The sequence below is a fragment of the Engystomops pustulosus genome, chromosome 4 (assembly GCF_040894005.1).
Source record: "Engystomops pustulosus chromosome 4, aEngPut4.maternal, whole genome shotgun sequence".
Taxonomy (NCBI): Eukaryota; Metazoa; Chordata; class Amphibia; order Anura; family Leptodactylidae; genus Engystomops; species Engystomops pustulosus.
In genome coordinates, this window is record NC_092414.1 from 62333142 (window position 1) to 62350687 (window position 17546).

The 17546-nt window shown below is 46.6% G+C and overlaps 2 protein-coding genes across 3 annotated transcripts in view; both read left to right on the top strand.

The window, feature by feature from the left end:
• LOC140126525 (ranaspumin-like) overlaps positions 1-17546 on the top strand; it is a 94289-nt gene that overhangs the window by 18438 nt on the left and 58305 nt on the right. For both annotated transcript variants that reach the window (XM_072146064.1, XM_072146065.1), the window contains one exon: positions 5916-5960. In XM_072146064.1, coding sequence (XP_072002165.1) covers positions 5916-5960 — 45 coding nt within the window. The remainder of the gene's footprint in view (positions 1-5915; positions 5961-17546) is intronic.
• Positions 8660-11870, top strand: LOC140126522 (uncharacterized). Its single transcript, XM_072146062.1, has 2 exons — positions 8660-10607; positions 10848-11870. Exons 1-2 carry the CDS (start codon positions 9695-9697, stop codon positions 11561-11563), a joined length of 1629 nt encoding a protein of 542 aa, XP_072002163.1. The 5' UTR covers positions 8660-9694; the 3' UTR covers positions 11564-11870.

A 17546-nucleotide genomic window follows, 5' to 3' on the forward strand; every position in this document is an offset into this window, starting at 1 on the left:
CTGGGGGGCTGTGTGTGAGGCACATTACTGGGGGGCTGTGTGTGAGGCACAGTACTTACCGGGGGGCTGTGTGTGAGGCACAGTACTTACCAGGGGGCTGTGTGTGAGGCACAGTACTTACTGGCGGGGGCTGTGTGTGAAGCACAGTACTTACTGGGGGGGCTGTGTGAGGCACATTACTTACTGGGGGGCTGTGTGTGAGGCACATTACTTACTGGGGGCTGTGTGTAAGGCACATTACTTACTGGGGGGCTGTGTGTGAGGCACATTACTTACTGGGGGGCTGTGTGAGGACATTACTTACTGGGGGCTGTGTGAGGCACATTACTTACTGGGGGGCTGTGTGTGAGGCACATTACTTACTGGGGGGCTGTGTGAGGCACAGTACTTACTGGGGGGCTGTGTGTGAGGACATTACTTACTGGGGGGCTGTGTGTGAGGCACATTACTGGGGGGCTGTGTGTGAGGCACAGTACTTACCGGGGGGCTGTGTGTGAGGCACAGTACTTACCAGGGGGCTGTGTGTGAGGCACAGTACTTACTGGCGGGGGCTGTGTGTGAAGCACAGTACTTACTGGGGGGGCTGTGTGAGGCACATTACTTACTGGGGGGCTGTGTGTGAGGCACATTACTTACTGGGGGCTGTGTGTAAGGCACATTACTTACTGGGGGGCTGTGTGTGAGGCACATTACTTACTGGGGGGCTGTGTGAGGACATTACTTACTGGGGGCTGTGTGAGGCACATTACTTACTGGGGGGCTGTGTGTGAGGCACATTACTTACTGGGGGGCTGTGTGTGAGGCACATTACTTACTGGGGGCTGTGTGAGGCACATTACTTACTGGGGGCTGTGTGAGGCACATTACTTAGTGGAGGGCTGTGTGAGACACATTACTTACTGGGGGGCTGTGTGTGAGGCACATTACTTACTGGGGGCTGTGTGAGGCACATTACTTACTGGGGGGGCTGTGTGAGGCACATTACTTACTGGGGGGCTGTGTGTGAGGCACATTACTTACTGGGGGGGCTGTGTGAGGCACATTACTTACTGGGGGGCTGTGTGTGAGGCACATTACTTAGTGGGGGGCTGTGTGTGAGGCACATTACTTAGTGGGGGGCTGTGTGTGAGGCACATTACTTAGTGGGGGGCTGTGTGTGAGGCACATTACTTAGTGGGGGGCTGTGTGTGAGGCACATTACTTAGTGGGGGGCTGTGTGTGAGGCACATTACTTACTGGGGGGCTGTGTGTGAGGCACATTACTTAGTGGGGGGCTGTGTGTGAGGCACATTACTTAGTGGGGGGCTGTGTGTGAGGCACATTACTTAGTGGGGGGCTGTGTGTGAGGCACATTACTTACTGGGGGGCTGTGTGTGAGGCACATTACTTACTGGGGGGCTGTGTGTGAGGCACATTACTTACTGGGGGGCTGTGTGTGAGGCACATTACTTACTGGGGGCTGTGTGTGAGGCACATTACTTACTGGGGGGCTGTGTGTGAGGCACATTACTTACTGGGGGGCTGTGTGTGAGGCACATTACTTACTGGGGGGCTGTGTGAGGCACAGTACTTACTGGGGGGCTGTGTGTGAGGCACAGTACTTACTGGGGGGCTGTGTGTGAGGCACATTACTTACTGGGGGCTGTGTGTGAGGCACATTACTTACTGGGGGGACTGTGTGAGGCACATTATTTACTGGGGGGCTGTGTGAGGCACATTACTTACTGGGGGGCTGTGTGTGAGGCACATTACTTACTGGGGGGCTGTGTGTGAGGCACATTACTTACTGGGGGGCTGTGTGTGAGGCACATTACTTACTGGGGGGCTGTGTGAGGCACATTACTTACTGGGGGGCTGTGTGTGAGGCACATTACTTACTGGGGGGACTGTGTGAGGCACATTATTTACTGGGGGGCTGTGTGAGGCACATTACTTACTGGGGGGCTGTGTGTGAGGCACATTACTTACTGGGGGGCTGTGTGTGAGGCACATTACTTACTGGGGGGCTGTGTGTGAGGCACATTACTTACTGGGGGCTGTGTGTGAGGCACATTACTTACTGGGGGGACTGTGTGAGGCACATTATTTACTGGGGGGCTGTGTGAGGCACATTACTTACTGGGGGGCTGTGTGTGAGGCACATTACTTACTGGGGGGCTGTGTGTGAGGCACATTACTTACTGGGGGGCTGTGTGTGAGGCACATTACTTACTGGGGGGCTGTGTGTGAGGCACATTACTTACTGGGGGGCTGTGTGTGAGGCACATTACTTACTGGGGGGCTGTGTGTGAGGCACATTACTTACTGGGGGGCTGTGTGAGGCACAGTACTTACTGGGGGGCTGTGTGTGAGGACATTACTTACTGGGGGGCTGTGTGTGAGGACATTACTTACTGGGGGGCTGTGTGTGAGGCACAGTACTTACCAGGGGGCTGTGTGTGAGGCACAGTACTTACTGGCGGGGGCTGTGTGTGAAGCACAGTACTTACTGGGGGGGCTGTGTGAGGCACATTACTTACTGGGGGGGCTGTGTGTGAGGCACATTACTTACTGGGGGGCTGTGTGTGAGGCACATTACTTACTGGGGGGCTGTGTGTGAGGCACATTACTTACTGGGGGGCTGTGTGTGAGGCACATTACTTACTGGGGGGCTGTGTGAGGCACAGTACTTACTGGGGGGCTGTGTGTGAGGACATTACTTACTGGGGGGCTGTGTGTGAGGCACATTACTGGGGGGCTGTGTGTGAGGCACAGTACTTACCGGGGGGCTGTGTGTGAGGCACAGTACTTACCAGGGGGCTGTGTGTGAGGCACAGTACTTACTGGCGGGGGCTGTGTGTGAAGCACAGTACTTACTGGGGGGGCTGTGTGAGGCACATTACTTACTGGGGGGCTGTGTGTGAGGCACATTACTTACTGGGGGCTGTGTGTAAGGCACATTACTTACTGGGGGGCTGTGTGTGAGGCACATTACTTACTGGGGGGCTGTGTGAGGACATTACTTACTGGGGGCTGTGTGAGGCACATTACTTACTGGGGGGCTGTGTGTGAGGCACATTACTTACTGGGGGGCTGTGTGAGGCACAGTACTTACTGGGGGGCTGTGTGTGAGGACATTACTTACTGGGGGGCTGTGTGTGAGGCACATTACTGGGGGGCTGTGTGTGAGGCACAGTACTTACCGGGGGGCTGTGTGTGAGGCACAGTACTTACCAGGGGGCTGTGTGTGAGGCACAGTACTTACTGGCGGGGGCTGTGTGTGAAGCACAGTACTTACTGGGGGGGCTGTGTGAGGCACATTACTTACTGGGGGGCTGTGTGTGAGGCACATTACTTACTGGGGGCTGTGTGTAAGGCACATTACTTACTGGGGGGCTGTGTGTGAGGCACATTACTTACTGGGGGGCTGTGTGAGGACATTACTTACTGGGGGCTGTGTGAGGCACATTACTTACTGGGGGGCTGTGTGTGAGGCACATTACTTACTGGGGGGCTGTGTGTGAGGCACATTACTTACTGGGGGCTGTGTGAGGCACATTACTTACTGGGGGCTGTGTGAGGCACATTACTTAGTGGAGGGCTGTGTGAGACACATTACTTACTGGGGGGCTGTGTGTGAGGCACATTACTTACTGGGGGCTGTGTGAGGCACATTACTTACTGGGGGGGCTGTGTGAGGCACATTACTTACTGGGGGGCTGTGTGTGAGGCACATTACTTACTGGGGGGGCTGTGTGAGGCACATTACTTACTGGGGGGCTGTGTGTGAGGCACATTACTTAGTGGGGGGCTGTGTGTGAGGCACATTACTTAGTGGGGGGCTGTGTGTGAGGCACATTACTTAGTGGGGGGCTGTGTGTGAGGCACATTACTTAGTGGGGGGCTGTGTGTGAGGCACATTACTTAGTGGGGGGCTGTGTGTGAGGCACATTACTTAGTGGGGGGCTGTGTGTGAGGCACATTACTTACTGGGGGGCTGTGTGTGAGGCACATTACTTACTGGGGGGCTGTGTGTGAGGCACATTACTTACTGGGGGGCTGTGTGTGAGGCACATTACTTACTGGGGGGCTGTGTGTGAGGCACATTACTTACTGGGGGGCTGTGTGTGAGGCACATTACTTACTGAGGGGCTGTGTGTGAGGCACATTACTTACTGGGGGGCTGTGTGTGAGGCACATTACTTACTGGGGGGCTGTGTGTGAGGCACATTACTTACTGGGGGGCTGTGTGTGAGGCACATTACTTAGTGGGGGGCTGTGTGTGAGGCACATTACTTAGTGGGGGGCTGTGTGTGAGGCACATTACTTAGTGGGGGGCTGTGTGTGAGGCACATTACTTACTGGGGGGCTGTGTGTGAGGCACATTACTTACTGGGGGGCTGTGTGTGAGGCACATTACTTACTGGGGGGCTGTGTGTGAGGCACATTACTTACTGGGGGGCTGTGTGTGAGGCACATTACTTACTGAGGGGCTGTGTGTGAGGCACATTACTTACTGGGGGGCTGTGTGTGAGGCACATTACTTACTGGGGGGCTGTGTGTGAGGCACATTACTTACTGGGGGGCTGTGTGTGAGGCACATTACTTACTGGGGGGCTGTGTGTGAGGCACATTACTTACTGGGGGGCTGTGTGTGAGGCACATTACTTACTGGGGGGCTGTGTGTGAGGCACATTACTTACTGGGGGGCTGTGTGTGAGGCACATTACTTACTGGGGGGCTGTGTGTGAGGCACATTACTTACTGGGGGGCTGTGTGTGAGGCACATTACTTACTGGGGGGCTGTGTGTGAGGCACATTACTTACTGGGGGGCTGTGTGTGAGGCACATTACTTACTGGGGGGCTGTGTGTGAGGCACATTACTTACTGGGGGGCTGTGTGTGAGGCACATTACTTACTGGGGGGCTGTGTGTGAGGCACATTACTTACTGGGGGGACTGTGTGAGGCACATTACTTACTGAGGGGGCTGGGGATGAGGCTGTGTATACGGGGGGTGGGGGGGGGGTGGCTGTTCAATATAGGGGGAGCCTAAATTAGGGCACCTAATTGAATTGCTCTATATGCTCTAATTTGGGTGACTAAAGGATGTTTTATGTTGGGAATAGTTTGTTCAGTTGTGTTGTGAGGATAATATATATTGGAATCACAATCCATTATACTGTAAGTGACTTCAGAGGAAAACCAAGGCCAGAAGAAAGCGTAAAGAAATACCCTTCCAGATGGAGTAGATGGTCACCTGTAAGGTACTAGAGGTCACTAATATCTGTGTCTAATGACTACTAGTGTGTAAGGTAGCATCACCAGGGACACGCACGTGCGCGTGTGCGCTTGTACGCGTGCGGCGGGAGGTCGGGGGGCAGCATTTTCAAATTTCGCCTCAGGCAGCAAAAAGGCTAGAATCGGCCCTGGTCTGCATGTATGAGTAAGTGTCCCTGCTTTATCATGATGGATTTTGATAGTAGATTTCCTTTAATAGTGATACATCTTCCTTGTTTGGTACAAATCTTCCGCATGTTGGCTCAGGGTTTGGTTTATAAAGTCAAAGTGCATATAAGAGGTATTTGTCAGGAGACTTTACCGGTTTATATGTTCTTCTTTGAAGTATAAATACTTGTCATTTACCTGAGAACTAGGGAAATATTAGAAACAAAGTACAAAGCCACTTTCTTCCATATATACAACGTCGTATGAATTCAGCCTAATTTACCGAAATTATGGACTCATTTTGTTTATCTTTTAATATTACAGTATATTGAGTGCTGGAAACACATAAAATATGAATATATTTAGCTTGGACATATGACAATGTTCTGGAGAGTAAAGTCCCAGTTGCATTGAAATTTGGTTTGCATTTTAAAAGACAATCAATATGTAACATAAAGTAGTAATTTCCACATTCTTATTTTATTCCAGACAGAAAAACTGCTCAAACCCGATTGTTTTCCTTTGCTTTTAGGTGTAAGTATGATTCATTCTTTATTTAAAAAAGTGTACAAAGTACATTTCATCATAGCTGTAAAGTCACCCTACAGTGTTAGGCCTCTTGCACACTAGCGTTGCGTTTCACGTCAGGGTGCAATGCGTGAAAAACTGACGTTTTTGCTGCGTTTTTGTTTCATTTTTGTTCGCGTTTTTTTGCGTTTTCGGTGCGTTTTTCACGCGCGTTTTTTTAAGTCAATGGGACTTTTTCAAAGGGACCAAGGTTCGGGAATAAAATGTTTTATTTAATTGAAAAATAATGTCTTCTGATAAGTTGCAAACATCTGCGATCTATTCTTCACTGTTCCGCGCGCGTATATTATCTCCCGACAAGTTAGCAGATGTGAAGAACAGTGAAGAATAGAATAAAAACAGTGAACACAGTGAACACAGTGAACACAGGATCATTTAAGATAAAAACACAGTGCAGAACACAGTGCAGAATAGATTACAGATGTTCGGCACATCTGCTTACTTGTCGGGAGATACGCGCGGAGCGGTGCGAACAAAATAGCATGTGAAGAACAATATATATGTGTGTAAAGAACACATTGCAGATGTTTCCATACATCTGCAATGTCTTCTTCACACATATATATTGTTCTTCACATGCTATTTCCAAAACGTCCTCCATGACGGCCCACTTGGAGGATGCCCCTTGACCTCTGTAGGGACAGGAAGCAGAGAGGTTAAAAGCCTCCCCCCCGCATCCTCCCGCCAGTGTCTTCCTGTCCCTACAGAGGGCAGGTAGAGAGGGTCTCTCTCTCCTCCAAGTGGGGGGGGAGGGACGTTTGTTCCTGTGCAAGAGAGCACTTACCTGGGGTTACGCCGACCTATTGCAGGTCGTAGTTCCCCTCCGGATCGGGGCCGCGGCTGGACTCTTCCCCGGGGGCTCCTCCCTGGCTCTAGGTGGATCCGGATCTTCCGTCTTCACCCGCGGCCGAGCAGGGCTTACGCGAGGACGCGCGGCGCCTGGGGGAACTTCCGTTCCCAGGCGTCCTTTGCGCTCCGTGACGACTTCCGGTCGCGACCGGAAGTAGGCCGAATCGTCACGGAGGACTGCTGTACCGCTGTACCGCCACCTGCATGGGGGATGGGCTCCCCGATAAGGTATTTTAACGAGGTGGGTTGCTAGTTTTGGCGTTCACTCGTAGTGTTACAGTGTACTGTGGTTGTGCCGTCCCAGACTTCCTTACTATGGCTGATGAGGCAGACTTGGGCCTACTCCACCCTTCTGGTCACGTAAGTGGTGCTGTATGGCATGGTCTTATGGTATCTATGATACATATTGAACCCCAAGTTAGTTAAATTTCCTCACCTTTCCCCCTTAGGATAAAGAACAAGGGTCTAAGGGGAAAGGCAAAGAGGACAGACCTGAGAGGTCTGAGAAATCCAGCAAGTCCGACCGTCCTATCAAGAGTAGGACCCCTGCTAGGAAATGTAATATGTGCCTCCAGGTTTTGCCCGAATCATATGTAAAACCTATATGCAGACCATGTATTGATGAATTTATGCGGTCTGAAAAAGTTTCTTTCATGGATGAGTTAAAATCCTTTATTGAAGATAAAGTGACAGCATCTGTGGCGTCAGCTACACAAAAAGATCCTCCTCCTAAAAAACCTAGACTGGCGGACATCTCTTCATCAGATGAAGAAACCTATGATTCAGAGGGTCCGTCTTGTTCCCTGGCAGATACTGAGGAGCAAGATTCCCAGGACTTCAGTCAGAGATTGGATTCTCGTCACCTGTTCCAGATAGATGATCTGGATAACCTCTTGAAGGCAATCCGCGAAACTTTGAATATCGAAGAAGAAGTTCCCTGTATGTCTCGGGAGGACGAGTTGTTCGGGGGCCTAAGGGCTAAAAAACAACGTGTTTTTCCGGTTAACGAAACCTTGAAAGGGTTGATTACAGAGGAATGGAAAGACCCAGAGAAGAAGATCCTAACCTCTAAGAGCTTTAAGAGACGCCTCGTCTTTGATCAAGAGGTCTCTAAAGTTTGGGACTCCGTTCCGAAAGTAGATGTACAGGTGACAAAGGTGGTCAAAAAAACAGACCTTCCCTTCGAGGACTCCGCTCAGCTCAGGGATCCTATGGACCGAAAATCTGACGCGCTTCTTAAAAAAGCCTGGGAGACGTCGATGCTTAGCTTAAAATCTAACATATCAGCTACATCAGTTGCAAGGACCCTCTACTTCTGGCTGAACGAGCTGGAATCACATATTAGAGAAGGTACCCCCAGAGCATCCTTACTGGACAGCATTCCGCTCCTAAGATCCGCCACGGCATTCTTAGCAGATGCCTCCGCCGAGGGCGTCCGCTTCGCTGCAAAGGAAGGAGCATTAACAAACGCAGCAAGAAGAGCCTTATGGCTGAAACAGTGGGGCGGCGATATACGATCAAAATCAAAACTCTGCAGCATCCCGTTCACAGGAGATTTCGTTTTCGGTCCTGAATTAGACAACATCCTAGAAAAAGCCTCTGATAAGAAGAAGGGGTTTCCAGAAAACAAGACATCCTCCAGGAAACCTTCCTTTCGTCCCTTCAAGAACCCTAAAGATTCCTTTCGCGGGAAAGGTAAACAGGGGCGCTGGAGCTACCCTAAGGGAGGCAGAGGTAGGGGGTTTCTGTTCTCCAATCCCCCAGACAACTCGGGGGGAAAGAAGCAATGACGCCAGAGTGGGGGGGCGTCTTCTACAGTTCATCACTCAGTGGACAAATATCACCTCAAATCCTTGGGTCTTGAACATCATCAGTTCCGGTTACAAAATAGAATTCAGCACCTACCCCCCCTCAAGATTTGTCTCGCCATCATCCTATACTTCTCCTTCTACCCATTTTCTTATTTGGCAGGAGGTATCATCCCTTATTCAATCCGGAGTGGTGATTCCAGTTCCGCAGGACCAAGAAAAGTCGGGCTTCTACTCTCCACTATTCCTGGTCAAGAAACCAAACGGGTCGAACAGGCTGATTATAAATCTGAAATCCCTAAACAACTTCATCACTTACAGGAGATTTCATATGGAATCGGTAAGATCCGCTACTCAGCTTATATATACCGACCACTATATGTGCACGATAGACCTTCGGGACGCCTACTACCACATTCCTATTCACCACTCCTCTCAAAAGTTCCTCAGATTTTCAGTCTTCTCTCCAGAGGGTTCTATCCTCCACTTTCAATTCCGGGCTCTACCCTTTGGTATTTCTTCAGCTCCGAGAGTTTTTACAAAAGTCATGGTGGAGGTTGTTGCTTTCCTGAGGCTACAGAGGGTGTCTATTGTACCATATTTAGACGACCTTCTGATTATAGGGAAGAACAGATCAGATCTTATCACAGCAAGAGATTTTACCATGAGAAAACTCTCAGATCTGGGGTGGATAATCAACACCCAAAAATCCGATCTGTCTCCCTCCACTCACAAGAAGTTCCTAGGGGTAATGTTGAACTCTACTCTCATGATGTCCTTTCTCCCTCAGGAAAAAGCCGACGGGTTAAGACTCCAGATCCGCTCCTTCAGGAGGAAGACCTCCATTACAATCAGAGGAGCAATGAAAATCCTGGGTCTCCTCACGGCCTGCATTTCATCCGTAGCTTGGAGCCAGAGCCATTGTCGCACTCTGCAAAGCTGGATTCTCCGTTCTTGGAACCGGAGAACCTCGGGATTGGACAGGAAAATCATCATTCCATCCTCGGTAAAAAGAGATCTGCAATGGTGGTTGGGAACAAAACATCTGGAGAAAGGGGTTGCCTGGCACTGCCTTCCGTGTCTGACCATCACGACCGATGCAAGCAGCCTAGGCTGGGGAGCAGTCTTCCCTTCGCATTACGCCCAGGGACCCTGGACCCCTTCACTTGCAAAGAAACCTTCAAACTATCGGGAACTACGAGCCGTCTGGGAAGCCTTAAAATCCAACCCTCTTCTAGTGAAGAATCGACATGTCCATATCCTAACAGACAACACCACGGTGGTGTCTTACCTAAGGCGACAAGGAGGTACGAGGTCAGTAGCTCTTTCCTCCCTGACTCGCACCATCTTTTTCTGGGCAGAAGAGAACCTACTATCTCTTTCCGCAACTCACTTAAGAGGAGTTTTGAATACGGAGGCAGACTTCCTCAGCAGGAGAGTGATTTCTCCCAACGAATGGTGCTTAAATCAGGAAATCTTCAGCCAGTTGACAGAGCTCTGGGGCACTCCGCAAGTCGACTTATTCGCCACAAGAGAGAATTCAATGTGTCATCTATACTTCTCTCTGGAGGCAAGGGAGCCGAAGGATCGACTAGACGCCTTCAGTCATCCTTGGACCGAACCTCTCTCCTACGCCTTTCCCCCTATTCCCTTGGTCGCAAGGGTCCTCAGGAAGATCCTTATGGACCAGGCAAGGGTAATACTCATCTGCCCGAACTGGCCAAAAAAGGGTTGGTACCCTTTGCTGACATCCCTGGCCATCCAACAACCTGTGATATTGCCTCCAAGGAAGGATCTTCTACGTCAGGGTCCTATCTTCCATCCAGACCCGGAGAAGCTACAATTGGCGGCGTGGATCCTGAGTCCGATTTTTTAAGATCACAGGGCCTCTCCAGAGCGGTGGTAACCACACTCAAGGCAAGTAGGAAAAAAGTTACTTTTAACATATATCACAAAATTTGGAAGAAATTTGTGTCTTTCTGTGGGGATAATCCTCCATCTCAACTCAACCCAAATATTTTCCAGATCCTGGACTTTCTTCAGAAGGGCCTGGAATTGGGCCTATCCACTAGCACCTTGAAGGTGCAGGTCTCGGCCCTGGGAGCCTTTTTCGATTTCCCCTTAGCGGACCACAGGTGGGTCAAGCGTTTTATCTCGGCCTCCTCCAGAATCAGACCTCAGGTTCTCAGGAGGACCCCTACGTGGGATCTCACCCTAGTGTTAGACGCTCTTTCCAGACCTCCTTTCGAACCTCTGGAGAGTTCTAACATTAAAAATTTAACGCTAAAAACTACTCTACTGATTGCTGTTACCACAGCCAAGAGGTTGGGGGAGCTCCAGGCTATTTCCATCAGGGAACCATATATGCGCATTCTTCCTGACCGTATTGTTCTTACTCTAGACCCCGGGTTCGTTCCCAAAGTGGTATCAGATTTCCACCGGAACCAGGAGATTACCCTCCCGTCCTTCTACGAAAATCCTTCTTCGAATGACGAAGCCTCATGGCATCTTCTAGACGTAAGAAGGGTTGTACTAGCTTATCTGCAGGCTACAGAACCCTGGCGCATTGATCATAACTTATTTATTCAATTCCAGGGGAAAAATAAGGGGAGAAAAGCTTCCAAGATCTCAATAGCAAGATGGCTTAAGTCGGCCATTTCCACATGCTATACCTTACAAGGGAAGGAAGTTCCTTCTAGTCTAAAGGCTCATTCCACCAGGGCTATGTCAGCCTCCTGGGCCGAAAGAAGAGGCGCATCACTTGAGCAGATCTGCAAAGCAGCCACCTGGGCGTCAACATCCACATTCATTAAACACTATCGTCTGGATTTACCAAGTTCGCAAGACCTCTCCTTCGGAAGGAAGGTTCTACAGGCAGTTATCCCACCCTAAGAGTTTCTACTAATCTGGTAGATCTCCAAGTGGGCCGTCATGGAGGACGTTTTGGAAATGGTGAATTAGTACTCACCGGTAATTCGGTTTCCATCTAGTCCTCCATGACGGCCTATATATTTCCCTCCCTATGGTTTTGCTGTACCATAAGATGTATGTGAATATTTAACATACAAATAAAAAATTTTTTTGTTACCTTCCACCGGTGTAGTTATTTGGTAGACACTGGCGGGAGGATGCGGGGGGGAGGCTTTTAACCTCTCTGCTTCCTGTCCCTACAGAGGTCAAGGGGCATCCTCCAAGTGGGCCGTCATGGAGGACTAGATGGAAACCGAATTACCGGTGAGTACTAATTCACCATTTTGTTCGCACCGCTCCGCGCGTATCTCCCGACAAGTAAGCAGATGTGCCGAACATCTGTAATCTATTCTGCACTGTGTTCTGCACTGTGTTTTTCTCTTAAATGATCCTGTGTTCACTGTGTTCACTGTTTTTATTCTATTCTTCACTGTTCTTCATTGTGTTTTTTTAATTAAATGATCGTTCGCGAGCAGGGGAAATACTGTTATACTGGTCACCTAGCAACCCTTACGTTTAAAACGCATTGCACTCGCATTGCACTTGCAATGTTTGCGAGTGCAATGCGTTTTTGATACGTCCCCATAGACTTGAATGGGGCGTGAAAAATGCGCGTGAATCGCAAAAATAGAGCATGCTGCGATTTTGACGCGCGTGCAAACGAACGCAAGCACGCGCCTGCAAAACAACGCAATTGAAGAAAGACCCATTGAATACAATGGGACAGAGTGCAATGCAAGTTCTGCGCGTCAAATGCACGCGCAGAACTCGCGCGTGAAAAACGCCAGTGTAGAAGGGGCCTTAGGCTACATTCACACGACCGTCATGGGGATGTACACAGGTAAAAAGAAGGAACATGTTCTTTCTTTTAATGAAGAAATGTAAAGTCTGCTCACTGATCCATCGCATGTGGGTTCTGATCCGTGCTGTAAATCGCTCCTGGACTGGAGAACGCTTAGACCCGTATTCCACACTTATTTGTTGATCCAGCAAACAGACGCCAATACTTCAAAGATAAAACTTCATGCTTTTATTTTCGGACCGTAGTCAAGTTACAAAATTCCAACGTAACAGCTTAAACATCGGCAATGCATTTCAAATGCACTATGCGTCCTTCCTCATGGCTGTGTTGCAAATGGTAATAGGGCACACATACTATAAGGGCTGTTGGGTGTCTCACTCATTACACCACCTGATCTTATCTCTCCGCCACTTCCTACCTGCGTGCTTCCCATACATCATAAAATACATGGAGGCAAACTACAGGTGGTCTTCTACTTAAGAACACTCAACTTACATACAACCCCTAGTTACAAACGGACCTCTGGATATTGGTAATTTATTGTACTTTAGTCCTAGGCTACAATGATCAGCTGTAACAGTTATCACAGGTGTCTGTAATGACGCTTTATTGTTAATTCTGGTTCTTATGACAACCTAACAATTTTAAAATCCAATTGTCACCAAAAAAGTTCTGGCTGGGATTACAATGATAAAATATACAGTTCCGACTTACATACAAATTCAACTTAAGAACAAATCTACAGACCCTATGTTGTATGTAACCCAGGGACTGCCTGTATCTGTTAAAAACCGACAAATTACCGATTTCAATATGCTTCACACAAGATAGAATTCATAAATTAGATATATTTACTTATACCCCTTTCGCTGGTTAATGCTGCTCTTTTTCTTTATTTAATATTCATTATTTTATCCGCCAACCACCATAGATTGCATTGGTGTGCTTTCGGCATCCAATATATGCTTCCCATGTTGCTGGATATTATAGTTCTATTATTTAGCTCTCGCTCAGGTGTTACCGCATATGTGAACACAGTCCTATTATAGTTACCTCCCACTCCCCCCTGTATCATACTTGTGTGGTTACATGATCCTGTAACCCAGGAGACAGGATGGCACGCATGCGCCACTCCCCCTGTCTTTCACTCAAGCTACTCAACCCTATGGTCCTGAGGAGCGGTGCATGCGCATGCGTCCAAAGAGTTCGGTAACCAGGGTAATAGGAAGCCACGCATGCGCTGCTACCTTACCACAGATCATCTTAACTTCATGTCCGATAGACTGTGTTTGTTAAGAAAGAATGCTACGTATACATAGTCAATCGAGCATCCCATCGATGTGAAGACTACGCTATCATTAGGTATGTAAAGAATATACAGATTACTGATTACATTGTGCTGTTAGGTATTTACACTGGGATTAGTACGATATCAATTTCATAGATGAGGGCAACAAGTCACACTTTGTAAGATCTATATGAGACCACTTAAATTGTGATAAATCAAAACATTAACTATTGAAACTTATGTTAGTGTTAATGTGTTCACTGTATGCAAGATCGAATTATCCTTCTTCTCCCACATACAGTGCCCAAAGTGCCCAAAAATGATGACATTACCACAAGATTTCAATAATGAAACATAATCTCATTTCTGAAATTGAACCCCTCTGGATAGCTCAGTATTATTTCTTCATCCCCTCCTCTTTTGTTCATATGTATTTGTTCTATTGCAAAAACTTCTAGGCCTTCCGTTTTTCCCATCATGCTTTTCATAAAAATGTCTCGTTACATTAGAAATGGCCTTCTTGTTTTTGTCTTTGATCCGTGCGTCTCTTTTTGAGAAAATGAATATCATTCATATGTTCTAAGAACCTTTTCTTAAGCTGTCGGATAGTGCTCCCTATGTACATTTTGTTGCATTTCGTACACCTAATAACATGCACTACAGTAGTACAGGCAAAAATCTGTGAATCAATTTTTTAATTTCCATAAATTGATTACTATAATCTAACACCAGGTACAATGTTTTGCTATCCTTTTTTTAAATCACGAAGTTTCCTTGTTAACGTGTCTTCCCTATTTTTATTATCCACAATTCTCTCAGCTCGATTTAGTATCCACTCAGGGTTGCCCCTTAACCTTTGTTTTATTTGGGAAGCTTCCCTCTTAAAAGGAACTGTACATATGAGGAGAATTATAGCTCACATAATTTCCCCCACCGGTGTAGCTCGTATCATATGTTTTGGGTGGTACCGTTTTGTGTGGAGAATGGTGTTTCCTGCTGTATCTTTTCTATGTGTCATGGTTCTAATTACTTTAACCTGCACAGCTCGCAATACCAAATACAAAAATACGATACTGTCCTTATACATTATATACGCAAATTTTATTGAGGTTATTATTCCCATGTTCAGTGTCCGATCTCACAGGCAGTGAACACATTAACACTAGCATAAGTTTCAATAACTAATGTATTGATTTATCCCAATTTAAGTGGTCTCGGCCGGGAAATCACATGAACGTGACTCTGCCGGCTAGAGAAGAAATAGAAGAAAGAAGAGGAGCCACCGGGAACCGCGCCGAGGATTGGGAGCCGCACCAAGGATCTGGGAATCGGAGGGTGAGTATTGATTTTTTTTTTTTAATTGACTCGTGTATAAGCCGTGGTGAGGTTTATCAGCACATTTTTTGTGCTGAAAACCTCGGCTTATATACACGTATATACGGTACATTTTAAATTGACTGTTTAGATGGACAGATTTGTCAACAAATTTGTCATTTGATGAGATCCATGAGATGCATATTACACATGACATTCTTCGCTCTGCATAGCCAAAACATACTGTCAGCTCTACTATATACCTCTCTCCATCTGCCCTGAATTAAGAACTTATCTGCCTGTAGCTTGTAGGATTTACACTACTTACGTTGCTGCTAGCAGTGTCTGTGTCAGTGAGAGCTCCATCCTGGAATGCAAAGGTTGGAGACCCTGAAGGGAGCAGCGGGAGAGACAAGCTGAAGACAAGTCAGAAGATAGAGGGTTGGAAACCAGGGGCAACTGAAATTGTATACAACTGACTGATAGAGACAGGTTGGAGTTATATCTGTGAAATACTGTATTTTTGTTAATAAAATTGAATTAGAGAATGTGTTATTTTGTTATCCTGAGTATATTTAACTCCTACGCGCACTCCTTCTCTACTTTTGATGCACATAGTCATAGCACCCAAATAAATTCATAACTTACATTTCCTAAATGTCTGCTTTATGTTGCCATGGTTTTTTAAGGTTCCCCATATTTTACTAGAATGAGGCTTAGAATTTGGGTGCCATTTTTCAAATTTTTGGGAAAATCACTAAAAAACTGCATTAAGATGGACCTGCTCAACTTTTAATTCACTGTGAGAGGCCTAAATGATAGCTAGACTTGTAAGTTTCCCCATTATGGAAACTACACCCCTCAACATATGAAAAAGCACTTTTAAGAAGTTTGTTTACCCTTTAGGTGTTTTAAAGGGGTTAAAACAAAATGGAGGTGCGTTCTACAAATTGAAATATTTTTTGACAATACAATCATTTTGGGTGGAAAATTAAACATTTGCAATGGATTAAATTGAAAAAGGCTCCACTAAGTTTGATACCCTATTTCTCCCGAGTACACTGATACCCCATATGAGGTGGTAACCTGCTATATGGGCGCACAGCCGGGCATAGAAGGGAAGGAGGCGCCTTGCAGAGCAGATTTGCACTGTCACATTGTACAGGCTATAATTTTTTTTCTTTTTTTAATGTGGACCTATAGGGGCTTATTTTTTTGCCACATGAGATGCACTTTTCTGGTACATAATTTTGGAGCATCTGTAGTGAATTGGTGAGATTTTATTAACTCTTAGTTGGTGGAGGGAATGAAAATCCTCAAGTTTTCAGAAGATCTTTGAGGGGGGGGGATTTTTGGCCGTTTACCATACCATAAATATATTATTTTTATTCTATGGGTCGCCACGGTCACGAAAAAACCTCATTTATATTGATTTTTTTTCTTTTTTCCCAATTTTTACTGAATAAAAAGTAATTAAGTGAAAATGTTGTAAATTTTAGCATCACCGATTTTCATATGCATAACTTTTTTATTTTTCGTCTGACAAATTTGGTTAAGGGCTTATTTTTGGCGAGAAGCATTGTTCTTTTTAGTGGTCTTGTTTTACAGTGCGTATCATTTTTTAATCACTTTTTAGAGCATTTTTTAAAGGGTATTAATTATACAATTCTTTTTTTTCTGAGCCTTTTTTGGGGTAGTATTTTTACGAGGTTCACTTTGCAGATCTAATAACAATTCCGTTTTATTATGCAGATTGTCACAGATACAGTTATACCAAATATTTGGGTGTTTTGTGTATTTTATTCAATTTTACTGAATAAAAGCTAATTTGGAGAAAATCTTGTTCATTTTAGCAGCACCATCTTTTCATATGCATAACTTTTTTAGTAAGCGGCACGGGGGATCTGAACCATAGGGTGAAGACCCTTACACGCCACGGTCATGCTTGACCGTGGCTTGTAAGGGGTTAACATTCGCAAACGGTGCGATGTCAGCTGTAATATACCAATGCCAGAATGTCCCTTTGTGGGTAGTATCGTCAAGCAGGGACGTATTATTATGTCCACGTGCGCGTAGGAGTTAAATATACTCAGGATAACAAAATAATACATTCTCTAATTCAATATTATTAACAGAAATACAGTATTTCACAGATATAACTCCAACCTGTCTCTATCAGTCAGTTGTATACAATTTCAGTTGCCCCTGGTTTCCAACCCTCTATCTTCTGACTTGTCTTCAGCTTGTCTCTCCCGCTGCTCCCTTCAGGGTCTCCATCCTTTGCATTCCAGGATGGAGCTCTCACTGACACAGACACTGCTAGCAGCAACGTAAGTAGTGTAATCCTACAAGCTACTGGCAGATAAGTTCTTTATCCAGGGCAGATGGAGAGAGGTATATAGTAGAGCTGACAGTATGTTTTGGCTATGCAGAGCAAAGAATGTCATGTGTAATATGCATCTCATGGATCTCATCATCTCTTATCTCTGATCTGTCTCATC